General features: G+C 58.0%; 1 protein-coding gene across 11 annotated transcripts in view; it reads right to left on the bottom strand.

Annotated features, from left to right (window-relative positions):
• Positions 1-4,043: 4,043 nt before the first annotated feature.
• Positions 4,044-14,892, bottom strand: part of TSPAN11 (tetraspanin 11) — a 74,835-nt gene continuing 63,986 nt past the window's right edge. For 2 of the 11 annotated variants that reach the window (XM_072799347.1, XM_072799348.1), the window contains 2 exons: positions 14,805-14,891; positions 13,337-13,898 (listed from right to left, as the gene is read on the bottom strand). In XM_072799347.1, coding sequence (XP_072655448.1) covers positions 13,554-13,898; positions 14,805-14,891 — 432 coding nt within the window. In that variant the 3' untranslated portion in view covers positions 13,337-13,553. Of the gene's footprint in view, positions 8,459-13,336; positions 13,996-14,556; positions 14,622-14,804; position 14,892 lie in introns of those variants that run through there. The other 9 variants (XR_012017829.1, XM_072799351.1, XM_072799353.1 and 6 more) reach the window with 9 other exon arrangements.

The following is a 14,892-nucleotide window of genomic DNA, read 5'->3' as shown; positions in this document are numbered from 1 at the left end:
GAGAGCTGCCTCCCTACCTGTGCTCAGCAAAGGGCACGTGAAAAAGGATGGCTTGTGAGCAGCAGCCGAACAGGCTTCATCCCCATAACTAGAACTCTTTCAAAATGGCCAAGGCCAGGGCTTGTGGGGACAAGATGTTTATCCACCCAAAGAGGTATCGAATCTTAACTTGTGCCAAGCACTGGGGTGCAGTGGGGAAGGGTCTTGAGCCAACCCTGTGCTTACAGAGCCAGCGATCCAATGGGGACCACAGAACAAACTGGATTGCAATCCAGGGCTATGATCATGATGCTGGCGGGATGAGAGGCGCTGATCCCAACTTGGGGAAGAGATGTCACAGCTGAGAGCTGAAGACAGCAGTTAAGCTAGCAAGGATGGGAAGGTGTGCCCTGGTGATGGCACTGGAGCTGGCGCACAGAGCAAGCATGAAGAGGGCGTCGGCAGAGGGCGACAGCCACCCGATCACAAGGTACAAAGCCAGGGTAGAGTTGAAGTCGAGAACCGTGGGAGCTCACTGAAGTCGTGTGTGCCTGACTCACACCTGCCCTTGGGAAGGATCCCTCTGGTTCCGGCGTAGAGAGGGGTAAAATGGGACAGGGTGGAAGCAGGGACGTCAAGGAGGGGCTGCTGCAGTGACAAGTGAGAGCTGATGGGGCCCACAGGGAAGTGTCAGTGGGAGGGAGACAAAAGCACCAGATTTGAGAGACCTACAGGAGAATCACAAAGACTTGATGATTAGCTGGATTCACTGAGGGGGCTGCCTGGAGGGAGGGGAGACCATTCTTCCCATTCATCCGACATGACGTCCCTCGCCCTGGACAGGTAGATGACTAATTGCACCAAATGGAGGATGAGTGTGTTTCCTGGGGTTGGTGCTCCTGTGCCCGCAGAGACCAGCATGGTATGATTAAATCTGTCCTTGTGTTTGCATTGAGCTTCGCAGCTTGCAAAATGCTTTCACGTACGTTATCTAGGTTTCTCCTGACCTGTTATTTTATCTGCTGTCATGGGGTTGGAACTTCCAGCGTTAGAGATGGGCCATGTTCGGGTGAAGAGCACTGGTTTGGGAGCTGGAGGGTCTGAATTCTCACTGTGCGTGTGAGCCCTGGGGATCACTGAACTTGTCCTGCTTTTATCATCTGCAAAATGAGGACAATAACTATTTTACAGATTTGCTGCGAGGATTAAGTAAAACTATGTACGTAAAGGCACCCAGTTGGTTCCTGGACCAGGGTAAGTGCTTGGCAAGAAATTGGTCAGATCTGAGTTCTCAGGAGGCCCCAGACCAGAGGTGGAACCCCAGGGAGGAGCGTCCCCCTGGCTGAAAGCTGGGGACACAGGAGAGACATCTCCTGGGGACACAGGGAGTCGGTGTACGCGGGGTGGTAGTGAGCTGTGGAGTGGAGACGTGCGGGCTGGGTGGGCAAGCTTCCCCCGTGCCTCCGTGTTGCTCTGGAATGGCAACATTCAAGACTCCACAGAAACAAGGAAGTCAGATTAGATGAATGTCGCTTTGAACACAGAAATATTGGCATTGCTATGGTCCCATCTAAAGCACTCAGCAAAGAGGAGGAGGCTATCGATTGAGCCATCTCATTTTTGCTTAGTGTCTTGACAGCTGTGGAGATGGACTATTGCGTGTCCTTAAGCTAACAAAAAGTGTTATGACCCTGCACGGGCCGTGCTCAGGCCAGACTCTGTGATGCTGCCCGCTGGAATCCCCCCTCTGTGGCCCTACAGACCCAGGCGGCCCCGAGCCAGCCAGGGAAGCCTTGGGTGCTGTCCTCTTTCCCGTGGCATCCCTGGACACAGGAGGGCAGGGGTCCGGGGGGAGCAGGGCCACAAAGGGGTCTGTGGCTGGGTCTGGTGGTGTGAGACTGCCGCCCAGAGATTTTCCTTCTGGTGGCTGCAGGGTAGGGTTCTAAGAGCTGGCCTTGCCCAGCATCCAGAGCAGGGCCGATGCAATGTGCAGACACAGTGCAGGGCCTATGTGCTATTTACTTATTGGCCTCAGGAAGCTCCTTGCTCTCTGCCTCCCTCCTCCTGCCCCAACTGACCCCCTACCTGAATTCCCGGGAGCCCAACACATTCTCAATATGTGTCTTTTTCCCTGGAAAGGGACACCAGTTCCCGAAAGGACTCGGCCTTCTTATTTACAGCTTGGAACCTCAGGGAGACATGTTGAATTTGATCTCATCCCCAACTCGGGGTTCTCTAAACCCCAATTAGGGATCTCATGAGCTGCTTTCAGTCTATTAGAAGTCGGGTAGAAATTGCTCATGACCTCTTCAAGAATGCCCAGGCTCACAGGAACATGGCCCTTGGGGCTCTGGCTGCCCTGGGCCTGTCCTCAGTGATGCTGTTGGTACCTGCTGATGGCAGGGGACAGATGGGAGCTTTCCTCACTGCCCTCTTCACCCCTGGCCTGACCAAAGGATCCCAGTGAGTTCCTTGTGGCACCCTCTCCTTCGTGCCCAGTCCTTGCTCTGCTGGGTTTCAGCCCAGGGCAGAAGTACAAGGAAAAGGGACATAGGGGCTTCTCGTGTATTTGTTTTTAAGGAGAAGGTAGTGGAATAATCTAGGCTTTTGGACCTCGTGTCTCTACCACTCCCCGCCCCGCCCCGATAGCCTCTCTATTTTCAGTTGGGGAGAGGGAGTAGGAACCAGGGTCCCAGCTCAAAGTAGCCCACCTTGTGGTGACATGACAGCCTGGCACTAGAGCACCTGCTGGGAAGTAGTGGCAACTGACAGGGCCAGCTGGCAGCCATCGAGGAGGACGGCTTCGCATAGCTTCTCACTGCTGCCCACCTACCTGAGGTGGCCCAGAGCCTTTTCAGACAGCAGGGATACTCACCCACCGCACTCTTGTGCAGTAGACAGGGGCCCAAAGGAATGCTTGTCCGCCCAGGCACCCTTGTGTGCCTATGTACGTGTGCACACCCATTCACAGTGATGGTAGCGGAGAGCAGATGTCTGGGTCCAACAATATGGGTGACCTCGCACGGGCCCTGGATTGGGTCCATCCCCTGCCTGAGACACAAGCTGTCAGAGGGCTACTGCTGTGATTGTTCAGGGAATGAACTCAACCGAAGGGGCCGGAGACCCATGAGAGGTGGCCAGGCCTGTAGACGTCATCTGCTACATAGCAAGTGAGCTGGCCTCTTGCAGCTTCTCCCTGGCTGAGACGCTCTCACTCCCCATCTGCTTGCCCACCCCACCCTGGTCTGGCCATCTCGGAACCCCTGGAATCCAGCTTCCCCAGCTACTCTTCAGGATCACCCACTCACCCACCCACCTCCAGCGAGTTTTCTAGACAGAAGAGTGGATGAGACAGAATGAAGGGTTTGTGTCATCACAGCATTTCCTTCTCGTAGCTCCACACAGGGCCACCTAATGCTCTCCGCTCCTCTGAATAAGATTGACGTCATTCTGCATTCGGATGCAAGAGTGTGCCGCCCTGGATTTGAGGATCGGGATGCATCAGCTGGTCCAGGTGGAGAGCAACTGGTCTGGGTAGCAGTAGGAGTGTGTGTGTGTGTGTGTGTGTGTGTGTGTGTCCGGGCTCCTGACACTTGGCTGGGAGTCTGAGGGCCAGCGGAGGGGGCCCTTCGCCCCGACCCCTCACCACATGCAGCGTTGCTGCAGCTAGTGTGGGGCGATGCCCATGGCAGGACATGCAAACACGGGCTCATCAACAAAGCTGGCTGGGCAGTGTAGTGAGTGACGTGGGGACGTGGGCTGACCACGGCTGAGAGCTTTCAGAGGCACGCAGTCCGAGCCTATTTGCTTGCAGCCAGGAGCCAGCGGCACGTATGCGTAGGCTAAGGCAAGGTCCAATCAAACAGAGAAAAGGTGAGAGGCGGGAAAAATAAGGGTGAGACCCCGATCAGTGTGGTCAGTGGACTTCCTCGTGGGACTCCCCCTTTCCCTCCCTCTCCCCAGGACTAAGGTCCGCTTCAGCATGTACAGTGGGTTGAAAGACATCTGATGAACTGATGGCCTGGGATTTCCCCGTGGATGAGGAAAAAAGCCACAGAAGGTAGTCCTAGATACAATTCCTTTATTATCATGCCACCCAGCGGGTGAGGCCAGGCAGGCACTGAGGCCAGCGAAGCGGAGAGTGTGTTTACAACTACAGTGACTTCTCTATATGCAGTAAGTTAAGGCAACTTCTCAGTCTCTAGAATATTGGGACAACCCGTATCCAAAGGCCAGCTGGTTCCAGAAGCCCCCTTGGCCTCCTACTGGGCTGCCTGGAATTCCTAGTGGCACTTGCACAGGGTGTCTCTGGGGCCAAAGCAGGAAGGGAAGGGGCACGTGAGAGGCTGGGGGTACAGACACGGTGGGGGGCATTGTGCTAAGCCAGAAAGTGGGGGTGATGAGAATGGAGCTGGACTCTCCCAAAGCACACAGGAGGGTGGTGGGAGAATGGGGCTGGGGACCTAATCTGTGCCCTTCCAGGAAGAGCACGCAGGCACCTGGTCTCCCAGCCATGGTCACAGAGGGCAGAGCAGGTGCTGCAAGAACGCACTGCAGGAGGGCGCTTTCGGGGCCCACTGCGATGCCTCACCCCACCCTCGCGCGGCCAGTGGGCTGGGCCCTGCTAGACCTCCCGAGGGATTCTGGGATGCTTAGGGTGACGCTCATACAAAGGAAGGTGGCAAATGTCCTTTGTGGGGAGCTCTAAAGCAGCGGTTCTCAAAGGGTGGGTCCGGGGCCAGGAGCCCCAACATCATCCAGGAACTTGTTAGAAATGCTCACTCTCCATGCTACCCCTGCAGATTTGAAGCTCTGGGGTGACACTTAGCAGTCTCCAGGTGACCTGATGCATCCTCAAGTTTGAGAACTTCTGGTTCAGACACATCACTAGCATCCCGGGCGACGTGAGTGCCACCCAGCAGTGACAGAAGATGCGTTTTCTCCTTAGCTCATCAACCGCCTTCCCCTATGCCTCCCCCACTCTCCCCAGGCCCAAAGTAGCCAGAAAGTAGAGAATATTTGCCAGGCGGAAATTGGGGTGGGTGGTGATGAACACGTTTCAGTTTGCTTCTTCTACCTCCAAACCCAGGGACGGACCAGAGTGGCTGCAGTGCACAAGGATCCCCCACCCACCCCGGGGCTGTCCTGGCCCTGCCAAGCCTGAGTGTCTGTGGCTGTGCCCAGGCTGAGCAGCCTGCTGAAATTCCAGGCCATCAGCTCTGTGAGACAGGCTGCACTGTGCCACCCTCCAGCAGTACAGCAAGGGAAAGCTAGCTGAAGGTGGTTAACATGGGCCCCCGGGGTGGCTCTGAGTGCCTGTGACCTGAGACACCCCCCCGGCCCCCAGCAGGGGGCAGCCCTCCCAGCCCTCTGGGGCCCTAGATATGATGTCTGCATGGGCACGAGATCCCACACGCCATGGGCAGGTTCTGATTGCTGAGGTCTGGTCTGCTCTTGCTTGGTGTCAACACTGGCACCCAAGGTGACAGGCTAGCAATTCCCCCAAGCGTGGTCCCCAGGGCCCCCACCTGCTGCCTGAGCCAGTCCACCAGGAGGCCCCGGCTGTCAATCGGGAAAGGAGCCAGGCCGCTCTGCAGGTGTGCGGGGCGCGCTGGCGGTGGGGCCAGATGGATGGTTCCGTCCGATCCGGGAAGGGGGACCAGGCCACTGCTATTGGACAGAGAGTGCCCCCTGGGGGACCCGGTGTTTCGGAATGTCAGAATGTCAGCCAGATGGCTTCCTGCAGAGATGGAGAGCCACAGGATGCCGAGGAGCAGGGGCTCCCAGCCCAGCTTCCCTGGCTTCCATCAGCTGGGGGGTGGCAGGACAGCAGCCACTGCTACCGCCTGGCAGGTGTCTTAATTGCTCTGAGCCTTGATTTGTCACCTGTAGAGGGGGGACCAGTACCTCTTTGTTGCGATCGCCATGAGAGAGCACGTACATGACTCACACATTCAAAGCTCACGGTAGGCCCCCGGTGACCAGCAGCATCTGCTGTGGCCCGACCTGTACAGAATCCTGCCTTCCTTCCTGGGTCCAACGTGCCGGGGGCCTTTTGCTCGCACACGGCTGATGACAGCTGTCCACAGACATGCCCTTCTCTATCCAAGGAATTCATGACCATGACGTCCAAGCAGTGCCCTGGGTGCAGATCCGCATGCTCTCAGGCAGGGTGGGCACATCCTTGGCTCCGGACTCCAGCCCTCTGTGTCCTGAGCCTAGAGCCTGCCGTAAGCTGGGCCTCCGTCTCCTCTGCCCTTGCCTCACCTCCTGGGCTGTGGGCACCAACGAGCAGGTCACCGTTCCCTAAAGCTCTGCGTTGTTCCATCTCTGCAGCTTGGGCCATCCATCCTTGGTCTGGGTGGGCCGGTGTGCAGGAGCCTTTTGCTCGCAGCCAATCGTGCCCTCAGCCAGGATGGCCTAACCCAACACGGGGGGCTGGGGCCAGTGCTACCTGCCTATCACCCTGTCCCACCTCCACAAGCCCCACTGACCTCAGTAAAGAGGGCAGTGGTTCCAGCAGGGGCCAGCAGGGGCCACAGGACACGGCCCTTCCCCTGGCATCACCACCTCCCATGGGCCCCTTCACTGGAAGAACACGGCTCTCTTTCAGGCCTCACTTGGTAAGACCTGTCAGTCTGTGACCTGGCCTTGCCGAGAGCTTGGGAGGTAGTCATTTCTCGGTTGCACGAGTCCCAGAGAATTGGAAGGCAGCAAAGATCGTCCCAGCACCCTTTCTCTCCGCCTTGGCACAGTCCGGGATTACCAGAAAGCTGGTTTCCCTGTTAATGGATTTGCAATTGCAACCCCAGGGCCCTGGGGGGCAGAGTTGCTGAGCCAGCCAGGGTTCCGACAGCCCCCAGGGGATCTCCGGGGTAGAGGAGCAATCTGCCCGGGGAAGCTGGTCTTTCCTGTGCATGCGAGTAATCTGTGTTCGGAGGGCATACAATTTCTATACGTCTAGGGCAGTGTCTGGGGACAGCAGTGACCTGTGTACGGAAGAGAGCACAGCCTTCACCCAGGACTGGCCCAGGTTACCAAGAGCTGCACTCATCACCCTGGGGCTTGCCATGAGTTAGAGGCAAGGGGTGACCTTTCCTGGCCTTGATGTTGGCAACAAGGGGTCGCTCCCTCATGGTGGGTCCCCAGCCCCGGAAGCTTAGGACCTGGAAGGTAAAGGAGCTAGGTGCGGGATTCCGGGACTATGAGCTACCCACTTGTGACAGTTACTTGGAGAGGGTCCCTGTGGCTGACTCCCAAGTTGACACCTGTTCTTTGGAAAACTGCCAGCGTCTCTACTCTGCCTTTTCCAGGGTTTTGTTGTTGTTTTTCCGTTCTGTCTTAGTATTTAAGAATATGGTTCCTGAAAATTCCCTGCCTGATTCAGAGAAGCAAGAGAGAACCAAAGGAGGGGACTGGATTCACTCTGGGGAGCAGAGCAAGGGCTCTGGGAGGGGCACAGTGGTGGTCATCGAGTCTGGGACTGTGGGCCCAGGAAAAGCAGGGCCCAGGGCGGAGCACCCCTCTACTCAGCACTGAGCCTTCTCAGTGGCCCCCATATTGCAGGGCCTGTGACTTGGCCTACCCAGGAAGGACTTTTCACTCCCACCCACACGAAGAGCTGGAGATCATTTAAAAACTTGGCATTCCTGAGAATCAGGCCACAGGAGATCCCTGCAGGGCCTAGTTACTGCAGAGGGGGGTGGGGGGGCACAAGCCATAGTCTTCTGGGGGGATCTCTCCCAGGGATGGCTTCTGGGCAGTGCACAGGGTCCTGGGGCAGCATTTGCCTGTGACCTTACCTGCCCTGCTCCTCGCCCTGGTGGTGCCCAAGCCCAGTTCCCAGGGTCTCACCCCAGGCCTCTCCACTGTCAGGCCCTGTGAGAAGGAACCAGGCCAACAGGGCGCTATCTTCCAGGTGACAGGGGTGGGTCAGTGTATCAAAGGCTGGGGCTTCTGGGGGCAGAGCCCACCCTGACTGCCCCACCCCAAGCAGAGACAAGACGAGGGGTGCTCAGCACCAGTGGGGAGACGATGTGCCCCAGTGGGGAGTCCCAGAGGGGCCAGAGTTTTTAGACCCTCATTCTAGCTTTTGGAGCTGGGAGGGAGCAAAAGGTGTGATTCTCACCACCCCCTGCAGTCCACGGGACCCCCACTGCTGGTGAGGGGTGCTGGTGGCTGTTTCCTGGCAGGATGCATCCTGTGCCCAGGGATCCTGGCAGTGAGCACTTGGTAGTGGAGAGAGGGGGCTGAGGGCCCCCGGCCTGGGTGGGAGCCACAGGAGCCATGGTCTTGGGCACTTGGTGGGTCCGAAGGGGCTAGGCACACAGTAGAGGGAGTTTCTAGGCAAGCTGGTGCTGACTCTGCAGGCCTGGAAGATGGGACGTGGGCACCTGTCCTTGTGAGGGGCAGTTGGCCATTAGTAAAAATGCAGCTGGAGCCTCCGGTGCAGGCAACAGGTGAGAACCATCCCACAGATCTGCCAGGTGGAGAGAGCAGAGGAGCAAAGAACAATCAGAACCTCAGCAAGCCGCCCTCCCCAGAGTGCCCTGGAGCAGGCCTGTCACACTCGGGTGCACCCACGGGCATCCTGATAAAGGCAGATTCCAACCTAGGAAGTCTGGGGTGGGGCCCGAGATCCTGCGTTACCAACAAGCTGTCCACTTCTGGTCTGCGGTCCCAGATCTCCAGAGACGGGCCAATTTAACTAGATCCTGGGTGGGGGTAGTTCCGCTCCCTCACTGCTGTCTGAAGCTGTCTTTCTCTAGGAGAGGTTCTGTCTGTGTTTCGCTGCTCTCAGACTCCAGAGCAACACTAAGGTTCACAGTCAGTTCTCTGGCTGATGTACAGAAGCCACCGGGCTCTCAGAGGCGCACCCAGAGGGGTCGCCAACTCTTCCTGTTAAGCCGGCTTGGCATGCGGCACCAGGCCCAGCCCCAACAGCCGGCCTGACAGCCCCTCCGTTGCAAGGGGCTGAACAAGGAGGCACCAGAGCACCCTGCCCAAAGCTGGGCAGTGCTAGAAATTCCCCATCCCCCGGGGGGGTCTCACCTCCCCAATCTCTAAATGCAGCACAAGAAGCTGTGGAAGTGTCAGACCCTCGAGGCCCGTGACTATGATCTTGCTGTGATAGCGATGCCATTGGATCCCAACTCCCTGCCCAGAGGGCAGAGGCGCCGCGGGGGCAGCCCCATACCTGTCTTGTGGCACGTGGGCAAAGGCAATTTCCTCAAAGATACAGAATAATGTCCATCGTCCCCAAGCACTTCTCGCCCCTTTGCCCTGCTCTCCATCCCCACAGGGCGGATGCTGGAGCCCCTGAGCATAGCTCGCAGCTTCCGGACTTGGTCCTAAGAGCTGTGCTAATCCACTTTCCCACTTAGCCACGAGCTGAAGGCAGCCCGAGAGGCTAGCTTGTGTCCCACTGGCTTCACGCAGGTGCCATCACAGCCACCACACCCAGGGGTCATGCAGCGTGCCCTGCTCCCTGGCCCTTGTGGTCTGACGGCTAACCTGTGGGGCTATCTGGATCTTTCTGGTTCTGGCTGAGGTTGGGGAGGGTAGATGGGAAGGGTTGTGGCCACACCTCCTACAGTGTGGGGTTTGTGCTGGGGACTGGGAGAGTGGAACTTGCTGGAACTTGCCCGAGTGTTCCCGGGGTGCCTCCCAAGGGAAGGCAGAGTGAGGCTGGAGGTGTATGGGCCAGACTCTCCCCAACACAGGTCCACACATACAGATGGAGCCTCCCCAACACATGCAGATGGGGCAAGGATGCACTCAACATGCATGCACACGTATGCACATACACGAGCACACACACAAGCACCCTGATGCGTGCCAAGGAGTAGTGGCCATCTGATCCCTGAGCGAGCACCCGCGTCTCCTTCCTGAAATCAGCACCCATCGCTTTGCATGGCCAGCACAGGGTGAGCAGAGAAAACAACTGACAGGTCGAGTGCAGGAGCAGGAGATGGCAGAGGATGGAGGATGGGGGGGCGGGGATGGCAGCGGAGGGGGCCCAGCTTGGAGCAGCGCTGCACGGGGCACAGCGCCCTCTTCTAGCCGCTGTCCAGGCACAGCATTTGCCACCGATGGGGCTCTTTTTTCACAGGGAGATGGCATTCTCTCAGTTGCTTTTGAGGTTTTTGAGCCAACACCTGATTGTTACCCAAGAGCATCAAGGAAGGGCCGGAGAGGTCCCAGGAAGCCAATCCAACATGATCTTTCAGCTTTCCCTTTTAATGACCTGCAGATCCCAATCTCAGCTGTTCTTGTGAGTTTTCTCGGCTCTGCAACACGTTTCCATCCTCCAAACTGGGAATGTCCAGGTGGGAGTGCGGTAGCTTCTCTTTGGGCCTGTGTGACCTTGGGGACAGGTGTATCTGTCTCTGAGCCTCAGCTCTTCCTCTATCAATAGGAAAGCCTCCAGTCTGTTCAATAGCCTTCCCTGGAGAGATTCTTTAAAAACTAGGATGACAGGACCAACACCATCACGGTTCCCCTCCTGCACCCTGAGCCTTTGATAAGCCAGGCAGTGGCTCTCCTGAGCCCTTGGAGTAAAGCCCTCCCTCCACAGCAACCAGTCAGGATTTTGCAAATTCAATTCCCTCACCCTGTCACTCTTCCCCATCTTAATTCTTCTTGTTAAATCCCTTCAAGGTTTAATTATATATCACTTTCTCCAGGAAGCCTTCCCTGACTGCCCATGGCAGGTTATGGCCTCCTATATGCTCCCCCAAGCCCTAGGTTGCACACGTGCACAGTGCCTCTGCCTGCATGTGACAACCCATGCTCTATGTGTCTCCTCTCTTGAGTGAAAGCTTCTGGGAGAAGGGACCACATCCTGCCCGCTGGTGGCCCCGGCACTAGGCTTGGCACCTGACACAGAGCAGCTCTCATTACAAAGCTGACAATGGAGGCTCAGCCCTCAGCATCCTCTGCACAGCCCCTGGGTGGGAGGCTTCCAGAGTGTGTGTGAGCAGGGTGGTAGGAAAAGGATGAGCCACTACATCCTTTCTAGACAGAAGCTTCCCTGCCAGAGTATGCTGGAAATTAGCTTCCAAAGTTATCTCAAGGTGGAGTGCCTCCAGAGTCTACCCACAGTAGAACACAGAGCCCCAGGACTGGGGTCCTCACTGGCTCTGCCATGGTGGCCATGTGACCTTTAGCCAGTGACCACATTGCTGGGCTTGGTGTCTTCAGATGTACACAAAGGGGGGGGGGGCGCTCAGTGTTCTCTACCCTGGTGCACACTGGAATCCCTGGAGGGCTTTAAAAAATACCCAAGGCCAGGCCTCATCTCGGAAAGTCCGAGTCTGAATCTGTGGAGTTGGGCCTTATTGTCACGTGCAGCTGGGGCTGCCAGCACTGGCCTAGGTACCTTGTAAGGTCCTTCCAGGACACAGAGTGATTCGGAGGTATCCCAAGACCCCCATCATCCCTTTCAGGTCTGAACATCCTGAGTAGTGAGCGATGTGCCTGGGGTGGACACAGGGGCCCCGCAGGGTCTGGCTGAAAGGAGCGCCTGGCAGCAGCATGGAAGGGACGTGTGTGCCCATCGTGTGCGGGGCACCCGGCTTCAGTGGGCCGGCCGGCGTCCAACCTCTGCGGCAACCTGCAGCCACAGACAGCTCCGTGCTCAACAGGGACCACTGCCAGAGAGTTCCAATTGTTAACGGATTCTCCAGTCTGCCTCCTTGGAAACTCCACCTGTCGTTCCTATCTGTCCTCTGGTATCCCCGGAGTGTCCCCTTGCTCCCCCACATGCCTGCCTTTGGGTATTTAAGGACTGTGATGGTTCCCTCTCCTCCCTGGCCCCTGACCTTCCCCACGTCTGACCCTCCGGTGCCCTGTGGCTCCTGTCACTCGCGCAGGCCAGCGTTCTCAGCCTGGCTGCACACTGGACCCACCAGGGAGCTTTACAAGGATGCTGATACCCAGCCGTGGGCCCCAGATGATGTGACTAAATTATGCTGGGGTGTAGCTGGGTCTTGGGCAGTTCTGACGCTGGCCAGGTGGTCCCCAGGTGCAGGCAAGGTTGAAACCTGCTGCCGTGGGGGCTCTGCGGAGATCCTGTGTCCCTCCAGCCCACCACCATCTCTCCTAAGTATATCAGCGCCTGGTCCGCGCACATCCATGGGGCCACAGGTGACATGTCGCCAAATATCTGCAATCAGGGTTTGTGATGTTAGCCACATTTTCTGCTTGGCGTTGAGAGCATTCACGAGACATGCTGTGATGTTCTAGAATATTGCAGCACCTGAGTCTCACTGAGGCAGGGTCCTTACCAAAAATCACAGAACCTGAGAGCCCCAACAACCAACTCAACCAGAGCGGATCCTCCTCGTGTCTAATACCCAGGCTCCTATGTGGGATTTCCACAGATTAGAGAAGTCTATCACTTCACGGGAGACTTGAAAAATATCCAACTCCTCCATTTTGTAGGAAGGAAGCCTGAGGCTCAGAGAGGGAACGTGACTTCCTCAAGGTCACGTGAGAAGCGGGGAGGCCCTCTGACCTCTCCTCGGGTCCTGGAGACCAGGGGCACAGGACACCGCCTTTTAGCTGCTGAGGCTTGGCGATCTTTGCAGGGCCAGGCCGGGCATGTGTGGGGAAGGCGTCCGGTGCCCACTCTGGGGACCAGGACTGAGCCTGGGGCCCGCCGGGTGGCCAACCTGGACTCGGCCAGCTGAGTTCCAGCATCGGCCAGCAGAGGGGGCTGTGACCGAGGCTTGGCTGCCCAGGGCCCGCGGAGCAGAAGAAGGGCACTAGCTGGGCGACCGGCGAGGGGCGGGGTCCACGGCGTGGCCGGGGCAGCCCCTCTGGGGTCCCTGAGCGAGCAGCACCTGCGCAGGACCAAGGAGTCGTGAGGTACGACAGCATGCCCTCCCCTCCCCGGGCAGTGCTCCCACCCCTGCCTATTTCACTTTGACCTCAGGCTTGGGGCCAGGCAGGCCCACCCCCTGCCCTGGGGGTCACTGGTCCTGTCTTCAGCCTCTCCAGGCTCCCCCAGGCCCGGGAGGCCAGGAGGAAGGGGATGGAGTGTGGTCCAGACCTGGTCGGTGTGCACACAGAGCAGGCCCCTCACACCTGAAGGAGACGGCAGGTTTCTGGAAACAAGTTATCCAGGAGCTGGAGCACACAGCTGCCCCTTCCTCACCCCCCAGTGGTGCCTCCTCAGCTCACTCTGTGGGGCAGAAGGCCTGCGCCAGGGAAGTGCCAAAGGGGGCCTGCTGATGCCACGCGGGGCTTCTGGCCTGCGTGCCAACTGTTGGAGATGGGGCAAGCTGCTCTGGCCAGGAAACAACTTTTCGAGAAGGCTTTTTTTTGAGAGACAATGTGCCCACATGGAAATGAATAAAATAATGAAGGGTACCATTTATTGAACACCTGCTATCTGCTCAGCGACGAGCCAAGTGATTTACATATATATTGCTAACCCTCTCACCAAACTAGGTATAATTAGCCCCATTTTACAAACAAGGAACTGAGGCCTAGAGATGGCGTAACTAGCCCTGGGTTGCCTGCTTCCCCCTACCCCCGGCCTCCAGCGGGTAGAGCCCCGATGCACAGACCTACGTGCCCAGGCCGTGCGGTGATCTGGAAGGAGCCCACACTGGCGGGCTCTCTGAGCCAGCTGCTGCTCCCGCCCTCCGCTTCTCTCTCCATGGAACTCTGTGTTGGAGGGCGGGCGGGATGGGGGAAAGCAAACACCACAAGTCAGGAGGCTTGGGGACCAGTTCAGGAGATGACACCCTCGGTCTTTTCTCAGGGTCCCAACCTTCTGATCCGTGGAATGGGAGAACGAGGACACGCCTGGCCTGGGTCTCACGTGGTGGCAGGAACAGAAAGCGCCTGAAACTGCTCCGAAGTCTACACATAGCCTGGTAAACCACACTTCTGCTTGCGGGGGGCCTTCCCTGTTGAGCACAGTGAGCGTGTCACGCTCACGACCTCATTCTTGTCTAGACCTTCTGTCGCACGGCTGGGGGAAGTCCATCCATGTTGTGGCTGAAGCTGTGAGGCAGGAAGGGACATGGCTGCTCTACGCCCAGAGCCCAGAGGATCTCCCGGCCTCTGACCGCCACCGCCACCCCCACCCCTCAGGGCTGGCAGTCCCCGTGCGGTGCGTGCGGGAAGGGCGGGGCGGCACTGCGCTCCCTCTGGAACTTGCTGCGCCAGGCAAGGTGGCCACGCAGGGCCCAGCCCCAGGGTGCCCCTCCGGAATCCTCTCTACCGACCCTGGACTGGAGCGACTGTGAGACTACCAGTGACTTCCTGGGTGTAGCAGGGAGGCGGGTGGAGCAGGGACACGGCAGAAGGCATCGCTCAGAGCAGAGAGCTGGGCATACAGGGAGTGTACATCCACGGGCAGGCATGTGTGTGAACACACACACTGGGGAATGAGTGCACGTGCATGCACACACACACACACATGCACCAGCACACCCGAACACATACCCGTGCACACAGTGCCACGTACACCTAGATGCATGCGGATGACCCACGGCCTCACACCTACCCCGGCAGGCTGCACACACACACCCGCGTGCACACACACAGGCAGCATGCACATACCTGAGCTCACACTCACACTCCTCAAGTTGGGCCCCAGGGCCCCCAGGCATTTTCCTTCATCTTTTCTGGGGAAGAGAGTGACCATGTGATTCAGGCTTGGCTGCCAAGGGAAGGTGGTAGAAGAGGGGGAGAGGGCAGGGCAGCACGTGGGAGTGCAGAGGGCAGTGATCTGCGATGCCCACCGAGGAGAGAGGGGTTCACAGCTCTGCTAGACCATCCCTGTCCTATCTGCCCTGCCTCCAACTCACCTGCAGACAGGCCACCCCGATGCCCACCGCCCCCATGAGCAGTAGGTGGTCAGCCAAGAACTGCTCCAGCTTGGTGATGCAGCCTCCC

This window comes from Canis lupus, chromosome 25 (assembly GCF_048164855.1).
Source record: "Canis lupus baileyi chromosome 25, mCanLup2.hap1, whole genome shotgun sequence".
Classification (NCBI taxonomy): Eukaryota; Metazoa; Chordata; class Mammalia; order Carnivora; family Canidae; genus Canis; species Canis lupus.
This window is presented reverse-complemented; position numbering and strand designations above follow the sequence as displayed.